Source organism: Rhinoderma darwinii, chromosome 5 (assembly GCF_050947455.1).
Source record: "Rhinoderma darwinii isolate aRhiDar2 chromosome 5, aRhiDar2.hap1, whole genome shotgun sequence".
Classification (NCBI taxonomy): Eukaryota; Metazoa; Chordata; class Amphibia; order Anura; family Rhinodermatidae; genus Rhinoderma; species Rhinoderma darwinii.
Genome location: NC_134691.1, coordinates 338,320,566 through 338,336,290, shown reverse-complemented (window position 1 = coordinate 338,336,290; position 15,725 = coordinate 338,320,566). Strand labels below are relative to the sequence as shown.

Below are 15,725 nucleotides of genomic sequence, written 5' to 3'. Positions count from 1 at the left end.
AGAAAGGCAATGAAGCTTTTGGGCCCCGATGCAGAATCAGCACCAGCGCCCCCTATCTATCATGTGCCATTTATAATACTGATATCTGCTTATGTACAGAGGGGGCTTTGGGGCTTCTTAGGCTTCAGGGACCAGTAAATATTGCTACCGCTGAACCCCCTGTCTACAAAGTAATTGTTTTATTTGCCCTGCCCTTGACTCTACATCGCCCTCTGGCTGTCATACAGAGTATCACTATCCATTAAGTTTGTTTTATTCTCTTTGCTTCCGTAGACAATAATTTTGGCTTGAGAAATGATACATCATATATAGAAGTGAGGACTTTTATTAGCATCCAGTCATTCTACTGATACTTGTGTCACCTTCGTCATAAAGATGGACATAATTTATACAGAAATTAGGTCGGCATATAAATGAGGGCAATGAGGGAAATCCGGTCGTGTTATAAAGTAACAGCGCAGGTTCCTAGACCTTGGCCGATTCCCAACAAAACAGAAAAGAAACGGCTAGAAGTCGACTTGGCTCTTCTGCTGGTGTGACACGAAAAGTACCTGCAAAGAACGTCCCAATGTTGGTATTTCAAGATATTTAATCTACTGGGAAAAAAAATATTATAATCTTGACATCACTTAAGCCAGCCAAGACATTGGACTTCTGTGGGCAGATACCATCAACCTCAGAAGGATTTCTTTTCAATCTCATGTCTAGGGGGCAGCTGAACAGTCATCAGGGGAAGTATAGGACAATTTTGATTTGCACCCGTCCAATACTTTTATCGCACCAGAAGCCACGTATCTCCTCCCCCACCCATTTAAAATAACAAATTCAATAGCCAATTTGGCACCCATTAATGGGGAGTCAGGGATCAAATGGTTATTTGGCTGCGTCATGTCCATGGCTGCGGGCCGTCAGCTTTACTCACCTCCTGACGGCCACAGCCATGGGTCTGCGAGCGCTGGCCCCAGTCTCCTCCTCTGGAGACGTCAGCACTCACTTCCACTGACCTCGGTCGGGTCCCTTAGGGTGCGTGCGCACGCTTCTGCCCACTCTTAAAGGGGCAGCACGCGCACCGGACTTTAATATGAAATCAGCCCATGAGTGCCCTGGACTATAAGGACCCAGCCTCTTGCTTCCATGCCTGAGCATCATTTGTCGTATCCTAGTTTGTCTAAGCAAATGGTCTCCTAGTGTTTTCCAGTTCCCAGTGTTCCCCGTACCTGTATCCCGCGCTATCCTGGTCAAGTGCCGTGTTGTGCTGTAGCCGTGCTGGGCTGTATTCCACGCCTGTCCTGCTGCTCCACGCCTGACGTCTACCTGCTGCCTAGTCCCAGCCGAGCCTGTCTTACTACTGTCCAACCTGCCACAGGTAACCTATACGAACTATAGCCAGTGACCTGCGCCCTGTTGGCCAGCTGCCATACCCCCAAGGCGGTACGGCCCAGTGGGTCCATGAACCCTACGTGACAGGCTGATATGGCAGCTTAGAATACACGTGTGATGACGGGTCTATGAAAACACGGATGGTCTAAAGGTTTGGCATTTTTGGTGGCTACCATTCCCAACATTTGATCTACGGAACTATTGCTGGGAAGTCTTAGAAGACAAGAACCACAATGACCGCTCTCAAGTCTTATCTTCTGGTTAAATAATGAGAAGATCATTGGAAGAGACAAATGTGGTCAGAAGAAGCAAAAATGAGGAAGAATAAGACCTGATGGACATTCCGGAGAAACACTAAACGTATGGCCACCAAACCGGACTTGATAGAACGCAATGATAATATGACTAGTATTATCAACATCACATATATTACTATTTACTCAAATTGACAGAGATTTGGGAGGGTTGGAATGTGTTCTCCATGAAGAGGAGCGGTATAGAAGTAGACAAACATACTCTATGGTCTGGGGCCTAGCACAAAAATGTCAAATTTTTAAAGGCCATTGAAATGGACATTTTTATTAAAAAAAACTGTCGGTGTGATTGGTGCAACTTTCTAAATACTTTTTATTCACAATTATTCTTTTTTCTTTTTAGATACAGCTGCTTTGTATCCTGTATATAGAGCAGCTGTATTTTGTGCTAAGACCTGAATCCGTCAGGATATGAACTTAGATATGATCAATAACAAGTGGATCGGACCCGCTGTCACTGAACCCGTCAGTCCCGCTGACCTGACAGGTACAGGTTTCAGCGCAAGATGCAGCACACAAACACACACACACACACACACACACACACACACACACACACACACATACGTCCTTCTCAATGAATTAGAATATCATCAAAAAGTTTATTTGTTTTACTAATTAAATTCAAAAACTGTCTCTCATATATTCATTACACACAGAGGGATCTATTTTCAGCAGTTTTTTCTTTTAATGTTGATGATTATGGTTAGGGTATGTTCACACGGCCTATTTTTGGCCGTTTCTTGGGCTGTAAATGGCTGAAAAATCGGAAGCAGAACGCCTCTAAACATCTGCCCATTGATTGCAATGTGAAAAACGGCGTTCTGTTCTGACAGGCCGTTTTTTTACAGCCAGGACGTCTATTCACAATCCCGACACTTCGCTAACGTTTGTGTGGTACTTACGACAGAGCAAGCGTAAACTCGCGAGATTACGCTGTAAATGACAGGTTATAGCGAGATTACGCTTTGTTATGCTGTAATTCCCACACAAACATTACCGAAGTGTCGGGATTATGAATAGACATCGCGTCCTGGCAGGAGGTGATGTCTATTCTCTGTCAAGACACTTCAGTAACGTTAATGTGTAAGTAAGTGACTGCCCATAGTGATCTAGCAGGATGACTATGTGCAGAGTAAATGAATGGAGAGAAGTGTATGACGCTGATTGGTCACTGGTCAGCGTCATACACTCCTCTTTACAACGCCCACTTGGTCAAAAGTAAAAACACGTCCAGTTGGGCACTAAGAAAGTAATTATCATAAAGCTAAAATCGCTCCTAACGTGGTGAAAATAGATAAATAAAAAACGCTGTGGTCACCTATATTACTGCGCCGATCACATTATGTAGGAGATAGGGCACCATAATATGGTGACAGAGTCTCTTTAAGATATATGGCCGCCATAAGACCAGCCCTGTCTGCAACATTAGCAATCGAGGAGGAGGAAACCAGATCAGGGGAGGCTTCCACCAACCCTCTCTCCTACAAAACACGTAGTCTATGGGGCCCCAAATAGGTGCGGGATAGGCAAAAATTGACATCAATAAAAAGCCGACATCAATTACACACCAAATGTTTTATTAATTAATGCTTTAAAAATAACAAACCTTCAAATTGGAAGAAACTAGAAAACAAAAAGCTTGAAAAAAAAATGTTTTTAGCAGAAAGAATAAAATTACTCGTCATTTCTTAAAAAACAACCGTCCACAGTACTCAGGACTGACCCGGCAACAGAGTCACTTTCAGATTAGACCGTCAAAAAGAACGGAAGTTTTAAGAAATGTTAAATAATCCATTCAGTCTGCCGCAATATAAAAACAACGTATAAAAAACACCAGGCCTCGTCCATAAATACTAGTGCAAGACAGAGGGGAGGAGCTGTCCTTACCAGCCAATCAGATTCTACCTTATATTTCTCCTGTGCAGGTTAGAAAATGACAGCATTGACCTGATTGGTTGCTATGGACAACCCTTCCTCTTTGCCCTCTACTACTTTTTTTTTTATTGATGAGGCGGTTTCGGTTTATTTTCCGTTTTATGTGCTTTTAATAAAGTTTAGTCTTACACAACTTCCTTTATACATCCTTGAAGTACAGATCACTTGATTTATAATCCCAGGAGGACATTTTTGTAATACAATTTTTCTACCTTTAACTATAAGTCCCAACATTTTAAGCCCTCGTCCCTTTCTCCCTAGAAACGACCCCATAATAGCAGAGAAATTACACTTTAATGTAAATTTTAACAAGCCCGGTCCCTTATTAAAGGGCCGGTTCACGACTACATATTGGGTTGGCAGGGTCGACGATTGGGTACCATTAAAATCAGCTTCTTCCCAACATGAAATGGCTGATAACAGGGAACAATAGATTATATCCAGCAAAAAGATGGAGGTCTGGATTAGAACACGTAATGGAAGTTGCATATAGACAAACGATGGTTTTCTTATCCAGAAAAATGGATTCTAAAAATTATATATAAAGATGAAACACTTTTTTTTAAAATATATTGTTGGAGTTTTTGTATTAAAATTACCGTAATACAGTAAAATTCCTTTAATCTGGCATTAATTGGACCTGGTAGATTCCGAATTATCAGATGGTTCTATGGGGTGTATTCACATGTAGTAGCATGGAACAAAGCCCAGAATAATGGAGCTAAATTTACCAAAAGAGTCCTGTGATCTAAACGTAGAATTTCTACCAGGTGCCGGATTATTGGCATTTTACTGTATATAAAGGCCCATTTCTCTCAATTACAATTAAACCATTTGGTAAACCTTGAGGCACTGTTCACATTGAGTTTTTGGGCGCTGATTTTTATGCGGAAACCACGTCAGAATCAGCGACAAAAAACAGCCGAAATCGCCCCCATTGATTACAATCGGAGGCACAGGCTATTTTTTTTCCCGGGCGGCTTTTGGCCACTTGCGGAAAAAAAAAAGTTGCATGACCTCTCTTGCCGCAGTTTACGCCTCCGACCTCCCAGTGCAAGCAATGAGGGGCAGAAAAGTGTTTTTTGTTGTGTTTTTGCCCACAGTCCTTGCATTAGCTTCAATGCGAAAAAGATCACGGAAACTGCAAAAAAAAACAAAAACTGTGTGAACAGGGCCTAAGCCTTCTGAATAACACAATATAGTCAAAAAATAATAATACAATTCTAACATTGTCACAATAGACACAAGACAAATAGATATTATATATATATAAAAAAAAAATCAAAAAAAAAAAATCGGGATCTGCATAGTAATGATTATTAAACATTTCGGTACATTCTGACACTTCACTATGTAACACGTGACTAACAGTAAGATGTGGCGGAAGGTGCGGCGCGGGGTAGAGGGCGGAGTTTACAGGTGGAGCCATAGGTGACTTGCTTGTACATGGTTGAAGAACTGGGAGGTGGATATTAAAGGGGGTGTCTGTTTCCCACTACCCTATCTCCTAGGTTAAATCTACTGGAGAAGGTTACATTCTTGGGACCCCATTCCCAATAAGCTAAAGCCACCAATCACAGCTCCGGAGACCCCTCTTAAAATCAATAGGTTCCATGTGAGGAGTTGTTGGAGCTTCACTTTTAAAACACAAATTGTCTGACTATTTAAGCTCCTCCCTTTTTCCACATGGGACCGCCCCCAAATAGGTCAGAAATACTCTTTGAAACTAATTTGCATAAATTTGCAGCCCGGTTTACTGGACTGTCCACGATTGTCCCTTTATACTAATTAATTTGTATACAGCATCCCAAATTCTGGTTCAGGGGGGAGGTCTGTAAAGTGCCCCCTTTAACCCTTTATAGGCATCAGTAGGTGCTCCACAGCAAGGGTGGCATGCCCCATAGCTATTTCCCTCCCACTCATGGCAGTGATTGTGGCCTGGACTAGGGCAGGGCCACTGACAGAGATTGAAATGTCACCAAAGAATCATTGTGTCCTGCACCGCCCCCTAGTCCAGGTAATCAGTATAACACAGTATCAGTTTTGCCTTAAAGGGACACTCTGGAGAAAACTGATACGATGTTATACCTAGTACCTGGCCTAGGGGGCGGTGCAGGACACAATGATCCCACTTTTATACTATGTCTATAGTAGTATACTCCTTAAAGTTGAAGGCGTATACGACTATGGACATTGTGGCTGCTTAGATCCACACAAATCCCGAGGACAAGGCGGCCCCGTGCCTGGTCAGAGATTCTCCAGATATTTGTATTGGTTTGGCCCCACTTACCACCCCACCCCTCGTATAAAACTCCTTATACATCTGAAGTCACCTCTGAGTTCTGTTATGGTCCAATCCACGTACATTCTTACATAACATGATCGTAGAACGGGACAAACCACCCGGCTCTTTCAGGCGTCACAAAAATACAAAAAGTTGTAGAGTCTGTAGGAACATAAAACAAAGCAGGATAGACAGAAACTTTCACCTCCCTGAATTGGAGCTGCACAAAATAAAATCAGGTCCAGCCCATTAGCAGTAAATTTAGGGTTAAACCGTCATATAGCGCTGCACATCCAGGACAGGGTAAAATTATCCCTCTACACTGCTAGAAAATCCCAAAAATTGGCACATACTAGAAGCAGGATTATTGCCGATCACGTCTTCTTCATTGATGCATAGTTCACATTGGGCTAAAAAAAAAAAAATAATTTTTTTTTTTACATTCTTGATATAATCTACATTTGTTGAGTAACTTTGCTAATACTTTGCACCCTTTAAAAAGTCCATCTAGAGCTGGGGTGCACAATAATTTCGGCCAACTTAAAGGGGTATTCCCATGTGAGATATTTATGGCATATCGACAGTACAGGTCAGAAATCTCTTATAGGTGGGGGTTCACCTTCTGGGAAAATGGGGGTCCTTTTTCTCTCGGTTCAGCGCCAAAGAGAGTAGGAGACCATAATTGTGTGCACCTCCCTCTATAGTAGTTTATGGGGGTTACAAGCATTTCATAACTCCTATAAACTTCAATGCAAAGCCACAAATACAGTCACCTCTCCACCCCATCTCCTTCCTACTGGCGTGCGGAACTGGGGGTCAAGGACCCCTATTCTTTCATTATATGGGTGTCCCAGTATTGGATCCCCCCTCTATCAGACACTTATGGCTTATCAAGGATATACCATAAATATCCCCCTTAAAGGAGAACTCTGGAAAAATTGATGTCTAGTGCAGGGCCTAAGGGGGTGGGGCATGACACAAGAAATCAAAGATTACTAAAGAAAAAATACTGGTCATGCACCGCCCGCCTCGGGCCTGTACTGGGCAAAACACACTAACAGTTTTGCCAGCCGTGTCTTTTTGATGTTGGTCGTGAACCTACAATAACAGGACGCCATTTTTAGTGTCACCAGAAAGAATTGGAAAAATAGATTCTCGGAAAACCACCTAGGACAACAAAAACGGTCTCGCTTTCTCCAACCCTTCTTTCAAAAATTTGACATATGTGGAAGTGGACACATCGTCCAGACCATCCGAGAAACTGAACAGACCGGAGTCCACTTCTTCTGGCTTGACGGAAGTGATGTCTAGAAAATGATTGGCGTTAATATGGTGCACAACGGTTCCATTTGGAAGACAGATCATCATCTCAACAGGAAAGTTATATTTCTCCAGATGAAGAGAAGCATAAGTTGCGTATGAAATGTTTTCTTTGTTTTTTTGAAGTTCTTCAAGTTCTTTCACCAGCGACCAACTACTGATGAAGCTCTCGTTGAGCAGAGCAAGAACGGGCAAACTCTCCAGGACGGTTTCCCGAAGAGTTCGCCCCGAACCTCAGCAGGACTGATCGTCCAATGCACCCCAAAGTAAGACTGAGTGCACGAGTTTCTTTTCAGAAAATGCTCTATCAAAAGCTTCCACGAAAGGAAAATATGAAACCTTCTTAAAAGGGTACATGGTGACTTCTAGTTTTTGGGCAGCATCTTCCCAGGTTATCTCAGACTCCCAGGTTATCTCCTCAAATACAAATTCTAAAGGTTCCGCATCAGGATTCCGTTTATCGATGACATTTCCATTTTCATCGTAGATCACTGATGGGATGGACGGACCTAAAGACTCCAATTCCATCTGCGGCAGGTAGCCGATGTCAACCTCCATGTTACTGCTTTCGCTTGCCCCATACAGCCATTCCATGTCAACATTCAGTGTCCGGTTATTTGGGACAAAAAGCTTGAAGTATCTTACATGGGAAGCATCCTTGGAGAGGACTATACGGCCGGTGAACTGACCAGGAGAAAACCAGAAAGGGAAATTTGGTGGCTCATTTAGCTGGAACTCGGCATGGATGCGAAACACAATATCAAAGTAGAAGTCACTGACAGCTCGGATACAAGCCACCGAACCTTGCGGTGCAAATCTTGTCTTGACGAATGGACGAGGGTGAAACATAGATAGCAGTTTATGGATGATAACTTCTTTCCCCTTCGGAGGTGGAGGATAAATTCGATTATTAGGCAAGTAACCAGTAAAGATAGTTAGCTCACTAGGGATGATCCACCAAGGATCTCCAAGATTTGCTTTATTTTTTGGTGGAAGAAAGGCCTTGAATTGCTTGGCCAAAACCAAAGTGTTGGACATTACCGGCGTAGTCCAGTTTCTCAGTCCTGAAAGAGCACTGTTGGTGATTCCTAAAAACCCATCATTGCTCTTGGTCATGGTGCCCATGATCAGAGGCTGAAACCGAGCAGCAACACCTATGGTTTCCCCATTGGGATCCAAGATATCGTCATCTTCATAGTCGAATGCTGGTGTGACCCCTGTAAAAGTTTCGGCAATAGGTCTGAACTCTTCAGGACTTATGTACATATCTTTGTCGGCATCAAGTGAAGAGAAAAGAAGGAGACCCTCAGTACCTAGAGTCCGCAGAGCCTCATCCTGGCGTTTTACCAGTTCATTATCACGGTACAACCTCACTCCAAAAATGATGACCCCAAACAATAGAAAGATCATTGTCCACTTGAAGAACAAAAAGCAAAAAGAAGAACTTTTTTCTTCCTGGACTTTCTCTTTGTCCACAGTTTCTTGGTGCGCATCATTGTTCAATTCTGTGTCTTTTTTCCTTTTACGAAGATCAGTTGTCATATCTGAAAAAAAGGAGAAGCTTTAATTATGTTATCAGTAGATATATATATATATATATATATATATATATATATAGATACACACACACATATACACACACGATTAGTATATGTCTCAAAATAAACCACGTAAATGTGCTATACATGATTGGCGAAATTATATATTTACTACTTCCATTCTGTCCCATATGGACACTGCACCCTAAAATAAAAAAAATAACAGTGCCTCCCTATGGACTAGAATATAACTACTATAATTCTGCCCCCTATATACAAGAATATAACTACAATAATACTGCTCCCTATATACAAGAATATAACTACTATAATACTGCCCTATATACAAGAATATAACTACTATAATACTGCCTCTATATACAAGAATATAACTACTATAATACTGCCCTATATACAAGAATATAACTACTATAATACTGCCTCTATATACAAGAATATAACTACTATAATACTGCTCCTATATACAAGAATAGAACTACTATAATACTGCCCCTATATACAAGAATATAACTACTATAATACTGCCTCTATATACAAGAATATAACTACTATAATACTGCCTCCTATATACTAGAATATAACTACTATAATTCTGCCCCCTATATACAAGAATATAACTACAATAATATGGCTCCCTATATACAAGAATATAACTACTATAATACTGCCCTATATACAAGAATATAACTACTATAATACTGCCTCCTATATACAAGAATATAACTACTATAATACTGCCCCCTATATACAAGAATATAACTACTATAATACTGCCCCTATATACAAGAATATAACTACTATAATACTGCCTCCTATATACAAGAATATAACTACTATAATACTGCCCCTATATACAAGAATATAACTACTATAATACTGCCCTATATACAAGAATATAACTACTATAATACTGCCTCTATATACAAGAATATAACTATTATAATACTGTCCCCTATATACAAGAATATAACTACTATAATACTGTCCCCTATATACAAGAATATAACTACTATAATACTGCTCCTATATACAAGAATATAACTACTATAATACTGCCGCCTATATACAAGAATATAACTACTATAATACTGCTCCTATATACAAGAATATAACTACTATAATACTGCTCCTATATACAAGAATATAACTACTATAATACTGCTCCTATTTACAAGAATATAACTACTATAATACTGCTCCCTATATACAAGAATATAACTACTATAATACTGCCCCTATGTACAAGAATATAACTACTATAATACTGCTCCCTATATACAAGAATATAACTACTATAATACTGCTCCTGTATGCAAGAATATAACTACTATAAAACTGCCCCCTATATACAAGAATATTACTACTATAATACTGCCTCCTATATACAAGAATATAACTACTATAATACTGCCCCTATATACAAGAATATAACTACTATAATACTGCTCCTATATACAAGAATATAACTACTATAATACTGCCCCCTATATACAAGAATATTACTACTATAATACTGCCTCCTATATACAAGAATATAACTACTATAATACTGCCCCCTATATACAAGAATATAACTACTATAATACTGCTCCTGTATGCAAGAATATAACTACTATAAAACTGCCCCCTATATACAAGAATATTACTACTATAATACTGCCTCCTATATACAAGAATATAACTACTATAATACTGCCCCTATATACAAGAATATAACTACTATAATACTGCTCCTATATACAAGAATATAACTACTATAATACTGCCCCCTATATACAAGAATATTACTACTATAATACTGCCTCCTATATACAAGAATATAACTACTATAATACTGCTCCTATATACAAGAATATAACTACTATAATACTGCCCCCTATATACAAGAATATAACTACTATAATACTGCCTCCTATATACAAGAATATAACTACTATAATACTGCTCCTATATACAAGAATATAACTACTATAATACTGCCTCCTATATACAAGAATATAAGTACTATAATACTTCCCCTATGTACAAGAATATAACTACTATAATACTGCCCCTATATACAAGAATATAACTACTATAATACTGCTCCTATATACAAGAATATAACTACTATAATACTGCCCCCTATATACAAGAATATAACTACTATAATACTGCCTCCTATATACAAGAATATAACTACTATAATACTGCCTCCTATATACAAGAATATAACTACTATAATACTTCCCCTATGTACAAGAATATAACTACTATAATACTGCCCCTATATACAAGAATATAACTACTATAATACTGCTCCTATATACAAGAATATAACTACTATAATACTGCCCCCTATATACAAGAATATAACTACTATAATACTGCCCCCTATATACAAGAATATAACTACTATAATACTGCTCCTATATACAAGAATATAACTACTATAATACTGCTCCTATATACAAGAATATAACTACTATAATACTGCCCCCTATATACAAGAATATAACTACTATAATACTGCCCCCTATATACAAGAATATAACTACTATAATACTGCCCCCTATATACAAGAATATAACTACCATAATACTGCCCCCTATATACAAGAATATAACTACTATAATACTGCCCCTATATACAAGAATATAACTACTATAATACTGCCTCCTATATACAAGAATATAACTACTATAATACTGCCCCCTATATACAAGAATATAACTACTATAATACTGCTCCTATATACAAGAATATAACTACTATAATACTGCCTCCTATATACAAGAATATAACTACTATAATACTGCTCCTATATACAAGAATATAACTACTATAATACTGCCTCCTATATACAAGAATATAACTACTATAATACTGCCCCTATATACAAGAATATAATGACTATAATACTGCCCCCTATATACAAGAATATAACTACTATAATACTGCTCCTATATACAAGAATATAACTACTATAATACTGCCCCTATATACAAGAATATAACTACTATAATACTGCTCCTATATACAAGAATATAACTACTATAATACTGCTCCTATATACAAGAATATAGCTACTATAATACTGCCCCCTATATACAAGAATATAACTACTATAATACTGCTCCTATATACAAGAATATAACTACTATAATACTGCTCCTATATACAAGAATATAGCTACTATAATACTGCCCCCTATATACAAGAATATAACTACTATAATACTGCCTCCTATATACAAGAATATAACTACTATAATACTGCTCCTATATACAAGAATATAACTACTATAATACTGCCTCCTATATACAAGAATATAACTACTATAATACTGCCCCTATATACAAGAATATAATGACTATAATACTGCCCCCTATATACAAGAATATAACTACTATAATACTGCTCCTATATACAAGAATATAACTACTATAATACTGCCCCTATATACAAGAATATAACTACTATAATACTGCTCCTATATACAAGAATATAACTACTATAATACTGCCCCCTATGTACAGGAACACCTATATATTACGGCATCTTCTACACAGATGTATCGGTATAATGCATTTGGTGCCAGGGATATGTATCGAGCAGATACTGAAATAAATCAGGCAGCTGCTCTGGTTTCTCTGGGATACAATTCTTACTTACTCCGCTTGATGAAAATGTTTTACCGCATAGAATGACAGCACATATACGATACATCCTATAAAATGTCCAGATTATATACACAGGAGTAGCAGTGCTGAATTTGTCATTGAACTGTTCCTTTTGTGCACAGTGATAGCTCTTGGAGAACACAACGCAGTTACTGCAGTCCTATGTAACACCACAGAGAACACATCTTTACAGTTCCACAATGTCTGAAATAACAGCCTCAGCTCTGCTATATCTGTCTATATTGTATCATTCAATGCACAGCAAGTAACATGCAAGAAATAAGAGTTATTTTGTAGCTTTTCACAAATCCCATGGAAATGGCACTAAGTGCAGGTTTGGCCTGCCGGCGGTCACCTCGATCAATGCCAATAACGGGATTTCAGGCCCTAATGTACGTCATTTATTTCCATTCTGTCAGCACTGGATGCATTGTGATTGATCAGTCTGTGTGTCGTCCTATTGTGTGAAGCCTTAAAGGGATATACCGTGACCGTCTGATGAGTGGGGGTCAGTCAGATCCTATATTCTCTTCCTCCCTTTCGGAGTTATCTTGTTAACAGATTCTGGGTGAGAATCCCTAATAGCCGCCATTACTATACAGTGTCCGCGAACTGTAAATGGGATGTACATCTGATTATTAGGGAGTCACGTTCCACTACATCGCAGATTTATACACCAACGGTTTTGCAAAAGCTGGGTGACACCGTATGGGCGCTGTAATGGCGGCCACAAGTGATGTCGGTTAGAATCAGTGATTTACCATAAAGTAAGACTATGCAGTTGCTATGGGGCCATGAAGAGGGGGGCAATGGCATGGCTAGCCCTATAACCTTTGCCACTGGGTGACGAGAATATGTACTAAACCCCACTCCAGAGGAATTGCATAGGTAGTAAGCAAAGGGGCGGGAATTGGCCAATGCATCATGGAAAGGGGGGGGGGGGGGAAACGAATATCAGACCCTTCTGTCCTGGGTGGCAAAACGCAGCACCATAATGGTGGGAACATTTTTGATCTTTGCTATGCGGCCCCTCTTTTCTATGTATGCCACAACTCAAAAGAACTCAAGAGAGCCCGAGCCAACTCAAGAGAGCCCGAGACAACTCAAGAGAGCCTGAGACAACTCAAGAGAACCCGAGGCAACTCAAGAGAACCCGAGGCAACTCAAGAGAACCCGAGGCAACTCAAGAGAACCCGAGGCAACTCAAGAGAACCCGAGGCAACTCAAGAGAACCCGAGGCAACTCAAGAGAACCCGAGGCAACTCAAGAGAACCCGAGGCAACTCAAGAGAACCCGAGGCAACTCAAGAGAACCCGAGGCAACTCAAGGGAGCCCGAGACAACTCAAGGTAACCCAAGGTAATATAACTCAAATTCTGGCAGAGTCGATCATTAAAAAGACTTCACACAAGAGGACAAATCAGGGACTTTACTTTCCAGTTCATTGTGCCCCCCTCCCCTTTTTTGTCATACATATGTTCACCATACGCTCTAGAGTCAGACTAAGGTAACTTGGGCCTACTGTATGTAGGAAAGGTCTCTGAATAACCATGCCCCATCTATACAGAACAAGGGCACGGACAATTTTATTTTCACTGTTGAACTCTCAGGTCATATCATCCATAAGGAGTAAAATATATTTGTTTGCCGTGTCGGTCGGTGGGACGTGCTGAAAATAAATGGTCCGGGGTCCACCATACACAACAGGTCATCAGCAGTTGGCACCAAAACTAGTTGGATCTGTCAATCTATCTATGGCCACCGTACCCATAGAACAATCATTCTGCCCACAAGTCTCCATCTCGATTACCCCATTATTACAAATTTTCGGCATGGTGGGACATGTCTTCCCTAGAGGCATACATTAGATTGCTGAATGATCTCAGTGAGAGATACCACCCATGGGGACAGGACAACCAGCCATAGACGAATGCTCTATGAGAATGAGCGTTGACCAAAAGAATCCAACATGGCAGATCAGGAACAAGCCTAATAGTAGGGCAGCTTTTGGACAATGTTTATCTATTGACTATAGACGCCTCACAGTCCCTAGGGGCAAGCAACCTGCTCGGTTTTAGATGGGACTGTTCTCTCTTAGAAGTCATGGGTCTTGTTGTGACCAGTCCCGTTTCCATCGGAAAATAATTCAAGAGAATATTCCCATAGTGTATGGAGCCACCAGTAAAGTAATATGAATTAACTGGTGGATGGGAGGAACTGTGGTCCTGCTGGAGGTGGTAGTGGTGATGGTGATAGTGGGGTGGTCTCCTGGAGGTTGGAGAATCTAGTATTGGGTTCTCCACGCTAGCCCCATCTGGTCAAAGTAAACTATTGGATCTACAATAGACTGAAGCCTATCTAACCATGAGAAGGGGCTACAGGAGGCACACGCAACCTTGGATGATCCATGCGTCCATAGAAGGATAGTCAAGCAGGTATAGTAGACAACCCCTTTAAGAAACTTTGAAGAACTCGGAGATGATGAATGTCCAAGGTTACGGCAAGAAACAGAATCGTATAGAAAAAGAACCGTAGTACCACTTCACAGCCCATAGACCAGAACGAAGCCGAGTGATCCAACACTAAAATATACAAACCCCCTGAGCTCAATTCCAGGAATGAGGCCCTCCATTTACAATAGAGAAATGGCAGGGCGCCCCCTAGAGTGCATAAAAACATACAATATCAACAAACTGATACAAATGTAACAACATGACCTTCACTGGGGCAAAGTAAAAAAATATATACATAAAGATGACCGTGTCTATAGGTCGGCCGGTACGACGCGACCTATCAAACTTTTTCGTAGCCAATAAAATCGAATTCAATCACGCTACGTGTCTGTAACACGCATCCGTATAGCTCCACAGGGGCCAATGGAAATCAGACGCCGCCGCCATAGTCCTCAGACGTTTTACTGACTTCTATGGAGAAGAGGGGGTTAATTAAGGTGCGAGGATTCACAAACCGCATGAAAAACGCAGCGTCCTATGTGGGTAATACAAGCCACTCTCCCTGAAGCTCGCGAACGGTCACCTTGCAGGTCATTTACAATGGAGAGATAGCAGAGCGCCCCCTACAGCACATTATTATAATGATACTAATGATAATATTAATGACAGACTTAATACATCAGGATGAAGATGATCTTACAAGGAGCCGCTTACCTCCCGCACTCCCAGCCAGAATGAAGCTCTGATGCCTGAACACAGGGCCTCACTATCTCCTACAGGGATGGGGGGAGCCAAACCCTTCTTACATGTCACATT

The 15,725-nt window shown here is 40.1% G+C and overlaps 1 protein-coding gene across 3 annotated transcripts; it reads right to left on the bottom strand.

Annotated features, from left to right (window-relative positions):
* Positions 1 to 4,199: 4,199 nt before the first annotated feature.
* SELENON (selenoprotein N) lies at positions 4,200 to 15,717 on the bottom strand. Of its 3 annotated transcripts, none has more exons than XM_075827791.1 (2): positions 15,624 to 15,717; positions 4,200 to 8,780 (listed from the first exon to the last, which is right to left on the bottom strand). In XM_075827791.1, the coding sequence occupies exon 2, from the start codon at positions 8,776 to 8,778 to the stop codon at positions 7,084 to 7,086; it is 1,695 nt and encodes a 564-aa protein (XP_075683906.1). In that variant the 5' UTR covers positions 8,779 to 8,780; positions 15,624 to 15,717; the 3' UTR covers positions 4,200 to 7,083. The 3 variants fall into 3 exon arrangements, with proteins under 3 accessions (XP_075683906.1, XP_075683907.1, XP_075683905.1); XM_075827792.1 differs by having other exon boundaries at positions 15,610 to 15,643; XM_075827790.1 differs by lacking the exon at positions 15,624 to 15,717 and adding an exon at positions 14,820 to 14,953.
* Between the last annotated feature and the right edge of the window lie 8 nt (positions 15,718 to 15,725).